This window comes from Lathamus discolor, chromosome 10 (genome assembly GCF_037157495.1).
Source record: "Lathamus discolor isolate bLatDis1 chromosome 10, bLatDis1.hap1, whole genome shotgun sequence".
In the NCBI taxonomy this organism is placed as follows: domain Eukaryota; kingdom Metazoa; phylum Chordata; class Aves; order Psittaciformes; family Psittacidae; genus Lathamus; species Lathamus discolor.
Window position 1 is genome coordinate 17,476,169 of NC_088893.1, and position 21,018 is coordinate 17,497,186.

General features: G+C 40.1%; 1 protein-coding gene across 1 annotated transcript in view; it reads left to right on the forward strand.

Annotated features, from left to right (window-relative positions):
* The first annotated feature begins 1,039 nt into the window (after window positions 1-1,039).
* The window catches only part of TRPC7 (transient receptor potential cation channel subfamily C member 7), a 105,513-nt gene continuing 85,534 nt past the window's right edge, over window positions 1,040-21,018 (forward strand). Inside the window, exon 1 of the mRNA XM_065690722.1 lies at window positions 1,040-1,198. Within this exon, the coding sequence (XP_065546794.1) occupies window positions 1,182-1,198 (17 nt within the window). The 5' untranslated portion in view covers window positions 1,040-1,181. The remainder of the gene's footprint in view (window positions 1,199-21,018) is intronic.

Below are 21,018 nucleotides of genomic sequence, written 5' to 3' on the forward strand. Positions count from 1 at the left end.
TTCCCTCACCAAAATGTCATATATTCTCTCATCCTGCAATTAATCTTGTAAAAGAGCAAACAATGACATGGAATTAATCAGCTGCTGTGACAAAAAGATTGTGATGGAAAGATGAACCCGGCTAAAATTAATTTTATGAGCGACAGCTTGAAGCCTAAACAAGTGGAAAACATGGTGCAAATTGTACTTAGCTTCAAGAAAGGGCTCTTAATGAGAAATGCAATGGCACCGCAATACTAATAGGTTATAAAAACAAGATCTACCTTGTGAATATCCCCCATATTCCTGTGCTTTCCCTTCTCTTGTGCAACACAGTGGAGGGAAGCAAAGATTGTGCTCAAGCAGTCACCCAGAGCAAGCCACAGAAGTGAAGTGTTGGTGCATTTTGGGGAGCATTTGAGTGGATTTGTGCTCACGTGCAAGTGACTGAGGCAATGTCCTTTGGTAAAGGCTGTAGGATTACTGAAAATAGGAAATGATTGAACTTTCCGTGTATTCTCTGTTCCTTACTAGACACAGGATATCAGAAAGTGCTCTGTGAGCTGTCTTTGTCTATCACACACTGACAGTGAGGAGACAAACTTCATGTAGGCATCATTCTGCAGCTGCAGACAGGACAAGCATCAGGGAAATCACATAAATATCAGCTGGCGTTCAGACCCTTAAGCGTTAGTTCCTGCCTGTAATACAGCGGCTGCCATCACCTTGTTATATTTAGGGATGTTCAGCTTCGGAAGTTTTGTCTATTTGGGTTGTTTGTTTTTTTTTGTGTGTGTGAGGTTTTTAGAGCTGAAAAGTTTCTGTGTTGTTTATTCCCTTGCACCTTCAGAGAAAACTGCACCTTCCCAAAACATGCATGCTTTCTTGTATTGCCGGGAGCCATAGCAGTCAAGAAGGAACCTGATTACTCCTCCCACAGTTTACTGCCTCAAGGGAAATCAACCCTCCCCTGGTGCAGCTGAATCTTATCTTGGGTAACAAAAGGGGTGGGCTGATCCCAGCTATTTCTCATGTTCTGCTCAGCTCATGTTTTTCTGTCTTTGCCCCTGCTAATGACAGAAATGCTGCTGGTTTCGTAGCAGTGAAATAGTATCTTTACTTTTCTTTGGAAGTGTTCTTAAAATACCACTGGGGTTTTTTTCTTCTTCCAAAGTTTAAAAGCTTGGCTGACACGTACAAGGATGCAGTTTTGGTCAAGGTAACTTCCTAACCTTTCCATTTTTGAGGCTAAAAAGGCTGGTTGTCTTGGAGTTCCTTTGCTGCTTCAGTTTATTACATGTTAAACTGTAAAGCTACTAACTATTTCAGTAGCTGTAGTGATGATGATAAAGTGATTTCTCTTGGTTTCCAGACCTGCTTCAGATTTTGTGAAGACTTGTACAAAACCAAGCCCCCAAACTTCCTTGTAAAGGCAGTAAGCTATGTCTTTAAGTTTTGTGTAGGTTAGATTCATCCTTTGAAAAACACATGGTAAAAGTACTACGAGAAGAAATATATAGTTTTAAAAGTCTTCAGGAATAATGAAGTACTTCACTCTGATAAAATATGGTTGATTGGCTCAAAGAGGGCTTGCTGTCTCAGATAGAAGCTGTGTCTTCAGCTGATTCGTGATCATGTATTTTTCTGTGATTCTTTAGAATGGTAAAAGCTGTACTAAAAATGGACCTTAATACAGAGGTGAAAATAAATGCCTGAGATGTGAGATACATATTAACAGTGAATATAAAGAATCTTAGTCTCTTTTTTTTGCTTTCCTGATCCAAATCCTATGGAGTGTAAAAATTGAGATAATTTAGTAGGTAACAAAATGTGACACATGGAATGATAGGGTTGACTCCCATGCAACACCCTACTTAAGTTACTGAGGTTTTACTGACCTCAAAAGAGGTCCCTCTTGGGTGCTGCTGGCAGAACAGGGTTTGTAATCAGTTCTGTGCATCTGCAGTGTTCTCCCTTCATTTCTTGACATATTCTTGCTTCCATTGAATCTTTACAGCCTTTGGGAGCCATATTTCATGCATACAATTAAGTGACAAAATCTATTCCTTACCCACCTAAGGTGAGATGAGCTATTACAAAATCATTTCTGAACAAATCAGTCATCATCGTGCTGTATTCAGCTTCTGATCCTTAAATCCAGAAATCTGGGAGAAAAATGAGATGCAGCAAACCAATGTCCTCCTCCCTTCCCTCCTAAATTTTAGTTTCTTTAACAGAAATCACTGTAATCATACAGAAAAATGTTTGTCAAAACAGCAAATATACTATGGTTGTTGAGCATCTAATGATTTCCTTAGCTGAGAGTTATTGTTTCCCTTCAAGTCTGCTCTATTGCAGGCAAGTTGATTCCAGTTACTTCAAATGCTCCCTGTAGGTCATGTTTGCCACAACTACAGTCATCCACTCTTTTCATTTTAATTTAAGAATTGAGAGATGTGAAACAATAAGTTGAAACCAACAAAGCCTCAGTTGACTTAGCCTTAACCCCTAGTTAAAGCTGGGTAAAATGGAATGGTTACTTCTTGTATCTGCCAAGGAACATTTCAGTTTACACATGAATATAGTGTTATTCTTTTTCTCCACTGGTATATGTATGATATGAGCCAAATTCCTACCTTCTCAGTTACTTGAAATATTTCACAAGATGGGTATCTTTTCCTGTTCTCTGTTCCTGCAGTTCATGTACTGAAACTCTTCGAAGACCATGATCTCAACCCAACATAATTCAGTTTGCTTATTTTTGCAAGAATTCAAATCCTCTTATTTTCACTCTTACTTTCTCTTTTTGCATATTTTATTAACATCCTTATTTTAGTTGTACTGCTCAGACTATGACAGCATGAGGAAAGCTTTTTATTAAGAGACAAGAACCTTCTCTTTTTAATTGAGTGTAATTGCAGGAAAATGCACTCGATTGGATGCAGCTCTTCATGATCAAGGCTGCCTCTAGACTCTCTCACCATAAATAACCTGGCCTGGGAGCTGCAATAGCTCATCTTTTCCCCCATGTCTCTCCCAGGGGATACAGCTGTACAGTGACATCTGCAGCTAAGCTCATCACGCTGTGTACTGAGGTTGAACAGTAATGAAGCTGGGAGAAAGCTGAACTTTTCTGTCTCTATCATACACTGCGAATCAGTAAGGAGTAAGGCCGGTGATACCAGAATGGGGAGACAGCTATGAAGTTAAAATCATAGTGAGGATGGGTTCTAAAGCCTTCAGTTACAACAAAATAAAAACTCCAGGAGAAGTAATTTAAATAACTTCTGGAATGCAGAACAGATTCCAGAGTGACCGAAATTTGAGTTGAGTTACTACATTTAAGCTTCTCTCTGGTTTGTAAAATCACTTTTCAGCACAGAAGAGTAGCAGATGTGATTATAATTTCCCTGTGATTGTTCCATGTGCTGTATTGATTTATCTGTCCCCTCCTTCTACTGGATTTTGCGCCCATGATTTTATTTTTGGAAGTTAAAAGGTGTAATCAATTAAAATATTCTTATCTTTGGTAATTTCTGAGAACTCCTCTCGGAATTATACCTCAGGTTTACTTTGAAGCTATTTCAGTTCACTTTGAAGCTGTAGTTTTTCAGATCCTTCTAGAATTCATCAATATGCAGACAGAAGTATGTATGTGGTGTCTGGCCTGGCAGCTCATGACAGCCATTGCGAGCAGGTTCTGATCCTCTGAAAGCTTTGAGGGTTACCAGCTGGCTCAGGAATGACTACAATCTTCTAGTCAATCCTCACAGCACCAGCTCTGGTAGCACCCTTGGCAGCAAGAAGCTGGAAGAAAGCATGATTAGAAAGGATGATCAGAACAAGATGACCAATTGACTTTGAAGAAAAAAGATGTTGTTGACTGTCTGTAATCCACAAAACCTCAGGACAATGTAGCTGTAGATCCCCTGTCACTCCAGCAGTGTCAGTGTTTTGGGAGGAAGGAGGGAGAGAAAGAAGGATTGGGAGACCTCAGAGGAGAATGAGAAACATCTGCTGCTCCTCTCCCTTGTGGCCCTGGCATATGGACCATCACGAGTAATGTACTTTCAGTTTTGCTTTTCAACACGTATTTGAGTCCTCTGGGGGTCTTGTTGCACCAATATGCTGCGGACACACAGCTGTACATGTCTTCTGTGACAGATGTGCTCTCCAGATGTTCCTGGGATTTAAATGGAAGTATACGCAGAGTGGCAGCCAGCTACACCCAGCTCCAGTGGAAGACGATGCTGTTCCAAGAGCTTGCCTTGGTGTTGGCTTCAACTCATTGCTCTTCTGCTGTCACTGAAACAGACTGGAAGGTTCTGAAAAAGAGAGACTTTCACAGTGTCCATGGAAGCCTAAATATATCAAAAACACTGGCTGTCACTAGGCTATGCTAATGCAAGTATTGGAGGTCTCAAGTCTGACAGCTAGTTGTAGGATGACATAGAATCATAGAATAGTTAGGGTTGGAAAGGACCTCAAGATCATCCAGTTCCAACCCCCCTGTCATGGGCAGGGACACCTCACACTAAACCATCCCACCCAAGGCTTCGTCCAGCCTGCCCTTGAACACTGCCAGGGATGGAGCACTCACAACCTCCCTGGGCAACCCATTCCAGTGCCTCACCACCCTCACAGGAAAGAATTTCCTCCTTAGATCCAATCTAAACTTCCCCTGTTTAAGAATGAACCCGTTACCCCTTGTCCTGTCACTACAGTCCCTGATGAAGAGTCCCTCCCCAGCATCCCTATAGGCCCCCTTCAGATACTGGAAGGCTGCTATTAGGTCTCCACGCAGCCTTCTCTTTTGCAGGCTGATAGTGGTTGTGCACACCATAATTCTTCAGTCCTTTTTGTTTGTCCAGCCTATTAATATTAATGTCTTCTGGCCAAGTCTCATTTCCTTGTTATGCTTTTTTCACTTATATTCTGTCTTCTTTATTCAGTATTTCTCCATCTACCCTAGTCTGGTAGGGTATGGTAATGGCTTTTGCACATAGGATATGAATGTTTTGAGGATGAAAGCAGTTGAGTAAAGGAACCAGAATGATAACTGCTGGAGTTCTCTGTTGTTGTCTTACAAATGCCTTACCTTTGTATAATTCAGAGCTTTCTCTGGCTGCCCTTTTTAATATCTCTATTATTGTTGTGATTGATATGACTATTGATGTGAGTAAGGATCAAAAGATCATCCCTAATAGGTTTTAGGGAGTGTGTGTTGTGTAGCTGTAGAACCTAAGTTGCTCAGTTGTAGAACTGAGTGTTGCTGGCTGCAGGTTTAATGTGCTTGGTAAGGTTTTGAGATTTTGGGGTAACATCGCTGCTTTTTTGGACTGTATACTCATAGTTGGTGAACAGTGATGCAGAATAATTAAAAGAGCTAGTAACATATGCTCTTTTTCTCAAGGCATAGAACTTAATCGTGCATCATTTTTCTACATCTGCCGTGAGATCGTAGGTGCTGACACTTTTGAGCTCTTAGATATCATGCTTCATGTAAACTTCAGTAATTAGCCGAGTATGAAAGTATCCTTTGGCAAAAAAAAACAACCCAAGATGTAGCTAATACATTGATTAATTTTACCCACACCCCATTTTGAGAACTTAACTGGTGTTTATGCATGTTCTGACCTTTGTATCAGGGGTGAGGAGCAGACAATTTCTCATGTGCCTAGGAACTGTTGTTTGTCTTAGATGAACAAATTCCCATATACATATTCCTGAATGAATAAGACAGCGTGCAAGAAGTGATAAATTATAATCCCAAGTATATCTTTATTTTATTGTCCTTTTCTTGTTGTTCCTCTAGCTTCTCCTTTTTTCATAACAACAGTAAACTTGATTGTTTACTTGCAATAGAAACGATAGAAAAAAAGAGAAGAAAAAAGCACCACACAATCCACAAAGCTCGCACACCTCCAATTCAGAATGTCAGCACTGCAGACAGACTGAAGATGGGCGAAGCAAGCGGCTGGGAGTTTGGGTTTTTTCTTGTTAGGGTGTGATTTTAACATGAGATGACCCACATTCTTCTCGTGTCTAAATGCACCAATAGTATAAACAAAAATACAATGAAAATATAGCTCTAGCCCAGAAGTAGTTTAGTGGGGTCACTTTGACTTACGATTGCTGTTCTATTTGTCATTGTTGCAAGTCCCCATCAACCAGCGTGGCCACTCCTGCTGGACCGTTTTTCATGTCAATCATCTGCTAACAGCAGCAGACTCCCATTTTAAACAGTGGGTCTTTAGTTATCAGAAATCTTTATCTTCAAAACACTTATCTTTTAAATCACCATCATAGAAAGGAGGGGGGGGTGGTGGTGAGAAAGCTTATTTTCCAATTTTTTTTTTTCTCCAAAAGCTTGTCTTTCATGCATAAAGCCTCTGGAAGGAAAGGCATCATTAACACAGCATCAAAGAATCCAGAGAAAATAACCTTTTCTCAAAGCCAGGGTGGCTATTTAATGAACAATTCACTTAATTTTTAGCCACCTTCTTTCAGATGAAGAGCAATAGAAATGCATGTCAAAGAAACCAATCATGGTAAAATCTCTGTTCAACAGGCAGAGTCTAATAGAAAGAGATGATAGTACAAAGGACTGAAAGAAGCAGCTCTTCTTTGTTCTCTCTTTTGTTGCAAGCACAAAGGTAAGTGCATGGCAATCAGATGATTTTAATGAACAATCCAGTTGTTTGGCCTGGATGGTGTAATTCCAGATGCATTCTGTAGAAGCTGCTTGCGTATGAACCGGTTCCTTTAACAATATTCACTCCTCTGGCAGGAGCATACTGCTAGCTGTCAAAGCAGTCCTGCAGTGGATCTGTCTTCTCTAGAGGGTGCAGGCAAAGATGTGTGAGAGAGCAGTTGCCAGGAAAACAGGTTTGAATGCTTTTTCCTCCACACACGTTGCAGGGCCTGAGTTTCATAACAGTGTTTGTGACCTGCCTGGTTTTGAGTGAGAAGTTCCGTCTGCATTCAATATAATGTCTATGGTGATTATAAAAATCCCCAAGCTTTGGAGCTAAAAATTCTACTGTGTGTAATCAAAATCATACACGAATACAGAGTCATGACGGGATCTTTTCGATTACACTTAATAGCTTATTTTGGGGATGTCTGTGTGGCAGGCGTGATGTAGAAGTGGGAGACAGAGGACCACTGGTAGGAGTAATCAAATGTGATGTTACAAAGTGATTCAACTGATAAGTACACAGAAAATCTTTAATACTCAGTGAAACTATCCAGTAGCAAGATGGTTGGAGAGCTCATTTCAAAAGGCTGCTTTTAGCAAACATATTTTAAAATTCCAGGCAAGTTTTGAGCAAGTCAGGATTTGTGGAGAGTGTTTGCTGTTAATCACTCTCCTTTCCCCCCTCATTTGTCATTACTTTTGATGATGTATTAGAAAATTCAGGCTTCAAACTGTATTTGTCCCCAGAGTGGCTGCTTTTCTCCTCTTTTCCTCTTCAAAATCCAAACAAACATATGCAAAACCTGAACATTTATGTAATCATTCCAGTATTTTCTCAAAAGCAAAGTCTGAAAAAGAGCTCTCTATGTAGAGAAGTTGAGAGGACTTCAGTGTTTGAGGAACATCTATATTGTTGACAGTAATTATAATGTTCCTTTTTTCTCCCTGGTAGTTCTATTATTTGCAGTGTTACTTCTTATGAAACAAATTATTCCCCTTGCAAAGAGATGCAGATCTACTAACTAGGCCTGGGGAAGTGAAGCAAAAATCTTATTCATCACTTCAAACAGCTCATAGAAAAGTATGGAAATAATAACTATTTGGAAAATTAAAGTGATTTCCATGGTTAGCACTTTGTGTGTACTTTGGGCTGTAACTATAAGGGCTTATGTTGGACTCTAATGAGAAATTTAGAGTTGTATACCCGAGTCCAACAGATTAAATATAGGCATTAGAGGTTGCCTGGATTGCTGTACTCAACTCTCATTTGCTGCAAAAGACATATTTTCAGCACTCTCAGTAGTTCAGTTCTGAAAGAGCCTTTACCTGCTGGACCTGCATATGAGGAGCACTCTAAACTTTTTAAGGTACTGAGCTTCTCACTCTCACAGCTGCCTGTGCTGATGTATTGGATTTGGAAGGAATTGGCACCTCTATGTGCCACAATGCACCAGCCTAGCTCTGCAGCCTGTACCTGATGGTGACAGGAACATCCTATGAGGTACTCCTAGGATATTGTTTCTAAAGAAAGTTTAGCTTGTTGTTGTTGTTATTATTATATTTGCCTGTCTTTTTTCAGTCAGGGTTCTGGTTTGACTGTTCTTCCTCACTGAGAATCTCAAACATAGCACAGTACAGCAAATGCAGATTTCAGTTCTTCACCTTTAAAGGTACACCCTCAGATTTCCAGCTGGGAAACTAGGGATTGATGTGTGACATTTTATTGATACAGTAATCAGAAATAATTAAAAATAAGTCATGAATAAAACCATAAACCCTACGATAAAAATACGGTTTATCCATTTTATCTAGCCTTTTATCAAAATGATAATGCTTGGTCTGATTTGAAATGTTAATTGCATACCATAGGTAAAGGATCAAGGGGAACTGTGTGTGAGTGAAAGCATGGCTTGGCATATGACGCGTGACCTGCATTTCCCAGCTGTGTGTGGCATTGGGCTGACAAAGCAGCTCGCAGGTTTCAGATGAGAGCTCCTTGTACAGATGAGAGCTCTAAACTAGACCACATTCTCCCACCCTCCATCTCTTCTGTGTTCAACCTAAGCAAATACATTTTGCTTTCTAATGACAAAATCCAGCTATATTTATATATTTGCAATTTCTCTTGCATTTTCCTTATCCTGTTTCTGTAGTCGTCAGTTAAGAAAATTCTGTATTAAAGCTGTTTGGTCCCTTTCCCAATGAGAACTACTAAAGTCCGTTTATTTGGCTTAACATGAACTTTCCTGATCGTCTTGGCAAGGGGAAGCACTAAAATTCACAGCCATACCGGTCTCTTGAACAGAAAAAGACAACACCTGCTGAAAAATGTTACAGTCTAAGCACATGAATGCTGGATATGATGGATGTTGACAGATAGATGTGAGTGAACAAGGTAATTGGAAGATATTTGTCGGCATGATAGCGGTTGATCTTCACATCCCAATAGGCAGACTCTGATCAAGACTTCTTAAAAGCCTCAAGAGGAGGAAAAAAAGGGGGGGTTGAGAATAAACAATGAGGTGGTCTAGCAAATTTAAGGGGCTTTAAGTAAGGAAAAAGGATGGTGAGAAAGATGGTGACGCGCCTTTTAAAATTTGGCACACAGATGATGGAAGGAACGCTTGTGGATGGTTTATAGCTGTGTTAACTGCGAAGTGTTGGATGGGTGAGCTGGCCCATGGTCAGTAATCAGTTCATGCGAGTAGAGCTTGAAGTGAGGAAGGAAATATAACATGTGAAAATACAGATGTCACAGCCACCAGGCCATGCAAGGAAAAAGATCTGTATGCACAATTCAGAATGGACCAAAAGAAAAATAATTTTAATATGTATTTCATCTCTTTTGTAACAGAGATGAAAACTTGAAAAGAACTTTTAGCCTTAGGAAAGCTAGGAAAAGATTTATTTCCTGTAAAACATCTGTTTCCAGTTTGGAACCTTTGTTTCATGGTTTCCTCTCTACTCATTTTTACTTATGCAGAAGATTTTGCAAAACTATTCCAGCTACCTAGGACATATAACTCTGTGGCCTAGGAGCCATACCAATGTCTCTCTTTTAACGTAAGCCAATGTGTCTGTATGTCCATCCAAAAATGCCCTTGCCAAGCTTTGCAGGAAGGATCTCCTGCTGTGACAGAAGAGATGAGAAAGGGATAGTAGCTTCTTTTTTTGCATAACTTTTTGGCTCCAGTTTAGTAAGAGTTTCTGTGTCTACCTTAGGATGCAGTGAGGTCTAAAAGGACAGTTCCTGCTGAGGACAAGCTATGCATTTCTAAATGGTCAGTAGCTGAAACCTTAGGTATCCTTGAGAAGGACCACTTCAGTTAGGTACAGAAAGCCATGCTAATGTGAAAGTTACGTGTCGAGTTTAACTTTTATTTCTACCTTTGCCAGAGCTAGGTTTTGCCATAGTCAAGCATCAAAAATACTTCAAGTATTATGTTTGTGCTAATACTATAACTATTCCTTCAAGAAAGAGAGATGTGTGTGACATCTTCAACATTCAGAAATGCATTTAAGGGTGGGGGCTATATAATGCTGTGGCATTCTCATATTTATTATGTAGGGCTGTTATTCTAACATAGACTTTTATGAAATAGTTTGTATGAGTCAGTCTTACATTTATCTCACAGGGACTTAGATTTTTTTGGATCTGGACAGTGTCATTCAGCAGTATATTTTTGCAGTGAGTGTTTCTATTTCTATTTTAAGCCAGTTTTAATTTCCTTCTTGGCTATATTTAAAAGGAGTCTCTTACTACAGTCCATTTCTCCAGAGTAACTTGATGGATATAGCTTTTGTAACATTGCATGCATTAGAAATATTTTTCTCTATATTACTTAGTGTAGCTAAGTGTCTCTAACTTGTGTTGAGGAATAAAAAAAAACTACTTTGGGTCCGATTCTTTCCCTTGCAAGTAATTTACTGTGAGTTGTTTTGCTTTAATGGATCCAGAGTCAGCTTCCAATATGGCAAGGGAGAGAATTAACAATTTAAAAAGAAACACATATTTTCGCATTGCTGCAATTATAAATAAATATATAATTATATACTATATATATAAATATATTATGTTTTTACTTAGCTCCTGATTTTAGCTTCAGTTCTTGCGGGTGCTGTTGTATGGCAACTAGAACAGTCTTGTCAGAATTTCTTCCACATTAGAGGTATTGGAAGGACTTCCAATTTGAGAGCACTGGGTTGCAAAGTCAAGCAGCATATTTAGTAAATGCTTTAGGCACTACTAAATGCCTTAAGGCAGTGCCATATTCCATGCAAGCCCTATAATCCAGCCTGGAATTCGACAGGGACCTCTGAACAAGGTCACTGTCTCCTTTCATACACAGGCTGAATAGTAATTAAGGCAGAAATGGATAGAAAATAAAAGCAAGTCTTCTCTGAGGGTTCTGTGACTGGAAGTGGAGCCCCAAAAGGGTGTTTCTGCTGCTGGCTGTGTCAGTCTGCCTGATGCATGATGCTGGGAGGAGGGGGGACACGTCTGTGCCTGGGGAGGCTAAAGTGAGATTACAGGAACAGCTTCATTAAACTCTTTTGTGTGTTTGTCCTCATAGTTTCTCTGTATGCAATTTCCTATATTGGTTTATAATAAGGAAGTTTTCATGTCTGCTGCACTACAAACTCCTCCATCTATCAGTGACTCATCTGGCAGTGCATCACAAAGAAACAGCCTGCATTAGAAATGCTTTTGTATATGGAGCTGAAAGTACTGCTGATGTTTGAAACTATCCCATCATGAGAGATTTTTTCTCCTCTTTTCTTTGGCTGCCACTATCTTACATTACCCATCCTAATCTTTTAGGAATCAAAAAAATAACCACAAAAGAAGAAAATCAGAGCTTTTTTTAGTACAGGAGGAATGAAGCAAAGTTTACTGCTCTTTCAATTACCGTCACATAGTCTGTTACTATGCGGCTGCTGATTTTCCCTGCTTTCTGTAAACGATGTGAACTGCAGTTATAGTTAATTCAATTAATTTCCATAGCCCCATTTGTGGCTGTTATCTGTCTCACAAGGAAAAGCCACCAATTCTGACACCATTTAATTTGCTTCTATTAGACTACAATAGTAGAAATGGGTGCTTATGTGTGGATTTGATTATACAGATAATTAATGGGATTTTACAATTTTAATAAATACGAATGGTTGCCCAATACTTCTCATTTTATTGCTGCCTTCCTTGGGCTCAGTCAGGCTCCCTCTGAAATTTGTTGAATTTCATTCAAGGTGGCAAGTAAGATGAAAGCCCTTTTCCCTTTGCTTTTTTCACCCTCTTGCTTAAGGTGACTACATGAGTGTCAGGCATGTACCTAGCACAGAAACCACAGTCCTACTGCCGATTTCTTACGCAAGTCAAATCCTATTGTGTACATCCAATTACTATGAAAATCAAAGCCCTGCCACTACAAGCTTTCACAGTTCATTTTTCAACTTGAAATAATACACTTGGGGTGTATGAACTCTTGCTCCTTAAGTATTATTAAATCATCCCTTTAAAACTTCTTTCCCTGACGGCCAGGTTAAGGCACACATAAATAATAGCAAGTGATCACTGTATAATATAATTAAAGTAGGAAGTAAGTGCAAACAAACCTTTTAAATTTCCTACTAAGTGACAGCAATATAGAACACATCTTGCATTCAGGGTATTAAAAGGTGTTCTGTTGTGTCAGATATGGATATTTCCAGTTGCAAGGGGATGGCTGCCACTCGGGTCTATTCTAATGGAAGCATGGCCAGAAAAATCCAAGCTGCAAAGTGGTTAATGCACTTGAAAGGAAGAAATACTAAGCTTGGAGGCTATAGGCATTTGTTGTTTTCATTGAGTAGTTGCTCTGTAAAGGATAGCTAAGATTATACCAGGACTTGTAGAAACTTTGCTTAGTGCCTGGGATACAACTGGCTTTTGCTGTAACTTGGTTACTGTGACAGCACAAGGATCCTGTAGTTCTCCTGCATGGCAGTGTACAATGGCAAGCATTAAATGCCACTGTTTCAGGCTCTACATCTACAGGTTGCTTTTCTTGGTATATTTATCTCCATGACTAGACTGAGGCACGCCAGACACCGTGGTCGGGGCATTCTCCTGCTGTCACTGAACAGCAAACTGAATATTCCTCATGTTTTGTACAAAGCGTGTGGGAGGCAGGAATAGCATAAATGACAAATCGGGTTTATTAAAGCAGAGGCTGACGGTGGTAGCAAACTGTAGTTAAATCCTGTCAGGGAGAAGCTTTGTAAATTGCCATGTCAGGTGTTGGTCGTATGTTGCCATGCGGAGAAGTCACATGGGGCATAAATTCTGGGCTAGAATTCAGCAGGAATCAGGCTGTTTGATTTTTAATAGAGTCAGAGAGCCCCCCGGTAATGAAGAATGCACCATAATGATCTTGTAGCCTTATGACATGAAGGTGTCATCTTCTGTCTGCTACCCAGCCTGAGCCTGGAGGGTTTTAGCTCACAGGAAAGGGATCAATGGGGACACTGTGAGAAAACCTTCTTATTAACCCCTAAACTTCTTATGGAGATGCACCAGTTCTGGCGTGACTTCCCTTGGAAGGTTTTTTAGAGCGAGGAGATGTGGCTAAGTATTGCCCATTTCAGGTGTGAGAGATCAGACAGTTGGGGTTGGGGCTGTGTCCTGCTGGGATGCTGGCCCTCCTCCCTTTACTCAGCAGCCCACCTAAATGCCAATGCAGCTTAGCATGGGTCTAACAGGAGATTCATCTCCCCAAAAGTTCTCCCCAGGTGCTCATCAGGACTGTGTTTTGGGTTGCTGTATGTGTGAAGCAAGGAGCTGGGGGTGACAAGAAGGCATCTGCAGTCATTTGTGTGAAAACCAGGGAGATTCCTGGTTTCCTTGCTATCATGTTATTCACTGAAAACTTCCCTTCTGCAGGAGACATTTTAATAAGGTAACTTTTTAATAAGAAGTTAAATAACACTAAGAAAGATAGAGTTCAAGCCGCCTTACAGCTTTAGAGATGCTACCTGGTATTAACTCAGTAAAACATCACTGTACCAAAGAAGCCCCCATGAAAGCCCCTTTAGTTTTAGAAACTAAAAGGTCTGTCTCTTATATTTTGTTAAACGTAAAACTGCAGTGGAGCATTCTTTAAACATTCCCATTGCCCTGGTGGTGCTCAACACGATGGGGAAATTGAAAGGAAATGAAATGCTAATTATACCTAAAAACAGCAGCATCTGTTCCAGCTGCATAACCTCACTTGTCTGGCTGTCAATAAAATGTCAAACCTCTAAACAGACAAGTCTAGTATTGCTGAAAACAAACTTGCCCTAAAATTGTAAATAGAGCAAAACTCTTTCAGTTCTGAGCAGTAATTGTATTTTGGAGCTTCTGATACCTTTGTTGGGAACCAGGAGAGCAGAGGGACAGGTACTGCTTAAATGAGATGGACAGAACAAACGTTATTAGTCACTGAGGAACATGTATTACACTGGAAACTGTCATGGACTTGTCCAAGTTCATCTTACATCATGGGTATTGTCAATTATAGGTAATCCTTGGTAATTAAGTATTGATCTCATTTGCTTCTTATGTACAGAAGCAGGAAAAAACCCTGTCCCCATGCAGCTGCTCCTGCTCAGATTATCATTTTAAAAGGCACAGTCCATTTGAGTGGCACTCCTCCTCTGTTGGTAGTTAGAGGCAACTCCCTGTGGGTCAGCTGTACCTTTCCAGCTGTAAATGTGGGTCAGCAGACTGCCTTATGGATAAGATGTTCTTATCCATAAAGGCACAAATCTTCACACACAACTTCATAGTGTGTTGCGTTTGTCTGTCTTGTAAGAAAGCTCGTTTTGCTGGAGCAGAACGGTCCAGCTGCTCTTGTGACGTTAGCAGACCTAGCAGCCCCTTCTATATCTATCCTGGACCACCTATGTTACCAGCCCCACCATCACACATCCACTGCCAACGTTCTATCTGGTGTGACACAGCCACAACATCACCATGGCTGGTGACTGTCATTAGTGCTGCGTCACAGTGACGTGGCTGTTGACTTTCACCATTCAAATGAGAAGAAATAATTAGAACTTAAAGACATGTCTGATGACAAACCTTCATCCACAAGTGGCTGGAAATACATGAGGAAATACATATTGACACTGGGGGTGACTGAGCACTGACACAGAGAGGTTGTGGTGTCTCCATCCTTGGAGATATTGAGAAGGTATCTGGACACTGGCAACCAGCTGTAGGTGGCCCTGCTTGAGCAGCGGAGTTAATCTCTAGAGGTCCCATCCAATCTCAACCAGCCTTTTATTCTGTGAGTTCAAAATGTGTGACTGAAGATGTATGTAGCCATCTTCATGAAAACATCTTTCGTTAACTGCATAGTTGTGACTTGTCTACCTTGGGTTTGGATTTCTTTTTCGGTCACCTAAGAAGTTTCTTTGCTTTCAGTCGAGGCTGTTGCTGAACTATTTATATGAGTCTTTAGCCCTGAGCTACCTCTGGAGGCAGCTTGTTTCTGTCCTCGCTGCCTGACTTGTACACTCCTGACTGCCTCCAGCACAGACTGTGGGATAGTACATCCTAGAAAAAATCCTCTTGTCACTTGTCACCGTAATCACAGTTTAAGAGGAATCTGAATTTCATGTTCTTGGCAATCTCTGCATGTTTTCAAAGGGTTATTTTAACAGGGACGTTTTGTTTTGCTGTTAGTTTTTTCTCTTAGTTTGAAGCACAATTAAGAAGCCTCCTGCAGTTTTGCCTGTGTAAATCCTGCTGCTGGTTTATAGGAACCATTGTGTTCTACGATCAATTTATTTACCTTTTGAAACGTGATTGGGAAACTGCAGGTTTTGAGGGTTTTTTTCCTTTTAAAGCGCTTGTATTTTTTCCTTTAAAGCACCTAATAATTTTCCCTTAAGAAATCCATTGGCTCACATGTAACACTCCGTATCTTTATATCTGCCCTCTTTTAGTAGGCATGCTGCTTTCTCCTTTGTTAGATAACTGCTTCACCTTCTCCAAAACACCCATGTGCCAATAGGAAAAATCCTATTTGGATTTTTGGAGCATTTGCTTGCTTCTGTAGAGAGTCTCGTGTAGCTTCTCCTGCCCTCTTTCCTCTGTTCCAACCATTTTGCATTGACACAAATTCACCAGCAGCACTTAAGTTCCAAACAAAATAAGCTCTAGAAGGGAACAGTTGTCTTTTTCTTAGGCAACACATAATTATCCACTCCTCATTTCATAGCAAATTTGTTTTCCTATTAAGCTTACAAGGGGCTGCAGCTGTAGCTTTCCCTTCAATCTCCCAAAAATCCTCCAGTGCTGGATTTGCTATCTGGTCATTTTAGCAAAATGATTTAAAGCGAAAAAACACCACTTTGCCGTATCTGGAAACTGCCTCCCTATGTTTATCCACCTACACAGGGATGGTTCCTCTGTTGCCATAGACTGTCCATTCTGCTCACTGTAGTTGAAGAGCTGGTTCTATACCTAACACAGCAGGTACTGAAGTACATTGATTTTGGTCTCAGGAGGGTAATTAGGTTGTAGTAGTGGTGTTTGGGATTCCCCTTGCTGAGTAAGAAGATGAAGTACGCAGACAAGCTGCTAGGGAGGCTGCATGTTTACTAAGGATTTCTGTTTAAAGACAGGAACTGGCTTTGCAGCTACCTTTACCCTAACAGACCCAAATTTGATGCAACAAGGATTTTGCCAGTGCTGCAAAAACATTTCCGTTTGAATCCTGTTTATTTTTGCCTTTGGCATACTGAAACAATCTCAGTCTCTGCGTTTTTATAAGGAAAAAAATTCTTTTGTTATTTCTTTCTGTAGCATAAAACAGAATGATACAAAAGACTTACTCTGAAGAAAACCACAAAACCCTTTTGTTTAATTCATTATTCAAAGTGAATGGGGATAAAAGATTTTCACCCTTCTCACAGATAAAGCAGCAGACTGGAGAAGCAGATCACATACTCACTTTCTGAATACTGAAAGAAATGTGAAAGTCTGAAGTGGCCACAGTGGCGTCTGTACAGATTACTCGGGTTTGGTTTAGGTAAAACCACTCCTTCTTCCTGAAGAAAACCCCATGGCATTGAAAAGCTGGTGTATTCCCTCAGGGGGAGCCTGAGCCTGACCCTCAGCTCTACCTTCTAAAGCTTTCCATGCCAGCCTGTTAGCAAAGGAAGCATTAAACCCTTTGACCATGGTTAGCCTCTTCCAGAATAAGCATGAAAATAACATTTACAGAATATGCACTGGTCAGAAACATGAATCAAAATACAGGAATTTATCTCTAGTTATCAACTCGGTATCTTTATTTGGGAGATGGACAGGAAAGCCTAAGGAGGAGCATCATTCACACTGTCTTTAGGCACTGTGGATAATCAACCTCAAGGGAAGCCGTGTAAACTCAGTTGTCTTCCTACCTATTGGATTTAGGTTTATTTTAGACCTTTAGTGATATCCTGGTGCCACTGAGCCAGAAATACTGCTAAATAGTCCCCATGGCTTCCTATGTACTTCAACTGATGGACAAACCCACACGTTATCTGTCCCGTGAGAATTTCCTTAAAATCCTGAACTGGTGGAAGAAGTAATGATAGATTTCCATCAGAACTTTGGAAAAGAAAGATTTCTCTCCTCTCCCATCATCACCTTGATAAATCTCTTTAAGATGCACCTTCTTGCTCTTCCAAGTTTCTCAGACGAACAGTATGAGACAAATGGCTTTCATGAATCATCTCTTATTGACAGGACTGTCTATCTGTCTTTTGGGGAGATAAGGTCTTTTTGTCCAGCTTTCAAAACTGGTTGCAGACTGAATGTATATAGCAAAAATTTGCAGAATATACTCCTACTGCTTTAAGATGCACATATACAAAAAACCCAAAACCCTAATCGTAGAAAGCTGACTTAATCAGTGCTATAGTTTGAATCTCAGACACAGACTTGGTCTTAATACCATGAAGCCTCTCCTAAATACTGGGATAAGTGCCAGTTGCTTCATTCAAATTGCACCACTGATGAAATGAGCCTTTTTACAGTGATGTTGCTGACGTGGTTGACGTTGTTTTCTAAATGATGGTTCCATCAAGGTCTGTGAGGATGACTCCAAGAGCAAGAGAAGCATTGGCTCCTGGTTGCACACAGGCCATGTTAGGATGTGCTATACTGAAAGCTGTGTTATAACATCAGGTTAATCTGTGCCACTCCCAAAATGCACAGTTGTACTCTTGTTCATTAGAAGATACCAATATAAATTAATGTGGCTTCATTTGAAACTTTACTGATTCTCAGGGACTTTGTCACAAAACTTGCAATGATTCCAGACAAAGAGCAAACAAACTCTTTGTAAACACTGGGGAAATCTGACCTGCCTGTTTAAGTGATCATTGGAAAGAGGATTTACATTCAATAATCCTTATTCCAGTCACCACCATGAAACTGTAACAATGGATAAATCATCAACCTTATTGATGTTATTCATTAAGCAAAGTACTTATTTGTTGCTGGTTGGGATAAAAGGAGAGAAGAATAACAAGGTTTCCTGCTCATATGATTTTAGTTGGGTCTCACTCTTCTAGATCTGAGTCAGCATTTTTTCTGGCACAGCTTGAAAGAGGAACTTAAAAGTGATGAGTCATTGACCATTGGCTTTAACAAGAAGGAATGAAAGCAGTTTGAGATTTAAAGTTCAGTGTCAGGACAGAGGAAGATTTAGGGTGAGATTATTATATTTCAGGGAAAAGCTTCTAAACTGATCTAAAGTTTTGGAACAAAAACCAAGGCACAAAGGAGCTGTCAGGCTTGATTTGAGTCAAGTAGACAGTAGGAGAGTAGAGTGAATTACCTTGTGCCAAACCCCCTAAATATTGTGTTCTGGAGTTACAGAAGATTAAAGGTACATCTACATCTGGTGAATAAATTTGTTTCTAACATTAGGCGATTGTTAACTCTCCAAATGTAGGAACATTTTGCTGCATGGATGCATACAGAACAATCATCTTGTGGCACGCCTTCCGGATGGGTATCACCTATTAGGGGTTTAGACAACTTATGAATAGTAGTTTATATCTCTAAAAGTGGGATTTGTCCTTTCAGACTTAGATGTCTGTAACTATACCTGAAATGTAACTCTCTGTATTAATTTCTTGCCAGGAGGAGACTGGGTATGCTGAGAACAGATTTGAGTCACCTAAAGAAAACATATCTCACCCCAGGAGCACTTATTTCTTTCCTTTGACAGCAAAGATAGACTGTATTTCCAGCTAAGATTGTCATTACATCTCTGCTCTGTAAACCCCTGAAGTTAGGCAAGATGAATCTCACGCCTAGAAAGAATGGAAAGAAAGTAGAGATTTACTCTCTGGCAGACAGCTTCTCATGCAGAAGGAAACGGTGGAAAGGCAAAGCTCAAGCTGAATTGTGAGGGGTCAATGGAAGCTCCTTTCAGTAGGTTGAAAAGGCAGAAGGATGACCTTTTGTGGGTAATTCTTGGAGGATCTCAGTTAATGGAGCTGCAGCTTAATTAAACCTCATCATTCATAGCTTGCCTGGCTTGTTTTGAACAGTAAGGGAGGAGGGAGGTAAAATAATACAAACTCTAACAAGTAAGTGGTCTATTCATATAATGAGTGTGAACTTTGCAGTGGTACCATCAGCAGTGATGTCAGGCTGGGAAGGAAAGAGGGATTCCTTTGCAAGGAATGGGAATGGGATGCTCAGGAGTGCATTTATTTGTAAGCACAAAGAGCCAAAATAGGCTAAAAGCACTGACCGAAATTTTAAGTATTTCCCTTCCAAAAGTTTGCACTGGAAAACCAATGCAGAGAGTCAGGCTATCACCTGCCTGACCTATGGTTGAGTCAAAGGAATCTTCTTCCATTTTTTGCTGCTCCTACCGCATCTGCATCCCTCCACTAACCTACTTGTTTTGTCTTGGCACTGTTTGAAGAAATAGTTACCTGATCTCTGTGTCCATGCCGAACGGTGTTAAGAAAGGAAAAGTAGGGACACAGAGAACACTGTTTCAATAACCCCATCTTTTCCCCTGAATAAATATCTAGTAAAAAAGAAGAAAATGTTCTCTTATCTATGTCCTTTAGCTGGTACCATTGCTTTCTAAAGTGCAAGGAAGGCTACGTATAGTAGAGAGGTTAAATAACCACAGATGTGTCCTGGAAAGAATTCCCATTTGGGGATGAGTGTCTAACGTTTTATGTTGCCTTATACTCAGCATGCAACACACAGTAGTAATAATGCTTGAAGATTCTTTTAGTGTCATAGTCAATTCTCTTTTGCTCAAAATATTTACTTTATTCTTACCTAACACCAACGGAGACAAAGTTACAGCTCAGTCACCTCATGCAGGATTAAATGTCACCGCTGATTATTACAGAGATTAAAAATCAGAGTTAGAAGCATGAAGTGTTTATCATACCAGTTAGGTTCACTAAAGATATGATGTGAAATCCAGAATGTGAAAGGCCAAGATTTTCAGCACTTTTTGAAAGGTACGTAATGTTTTTACCATTTTCTTGTGATAATGTGGCAGGAATGCTCTCTGTTGTTCATAAATCTGAATTTTTTGTATCCTTCCTTGCAAAATAAGAGCACGCCAAGTATAAATTTAAGTGAAGTACAACTGTACTTGACATGGTGGAATGAAAGACCTATTTTCCCTGACTCTCAAAGGTGACAGTACTGACATTTTGTTTTTCTCTTGAAACAAAGCATGCAGTTTCAAGGATGCTCAAATGCTGCTGCCTTTAAAATAAAGTGCATTTCAAATGCTCTGAGGGAGTCATTCAAAAAGCTCATTTTCCAGAATAGTAAACAGCAAGCAATATGTGCTCTAGGCACATGAAGAAAACACAGTACATCACGGGTAGTTTAATGCATTTGAACAGAAACTTATTTGAAGTCAATTGGCATACACACTGATTTACTGCAATGCATGCCCTGGCCTAGCAATATTACTTGGATTACATTGGTCCCCTGTTGAACTGATGTTGAAGGAATCTGAGTGGTATTTAACCCCTTAATCCCCAGGTTGCTAAATAGTTGCTGAGGCTGTTTTGCCTTTGATTTGCTTGAACAAGAACCCCAGTGATAATATCAATGTGTAGGTGATCGTGACTCTTTAGAACTGCAAAATTTGCCACCTAATATTCCTGAGTAGAAGTGTGCAAAGCAGTTTCTGAGCTGTTATTGTAAAGTTAAATAACTCCCTGTGCTGAATCTGACACTTCACATCTTTGACAGTACCCTGTGGCACATTGGAATATGTGCTTCATGTTCATTCTGCACATTGCCTGTGCTAAATCCATCATGA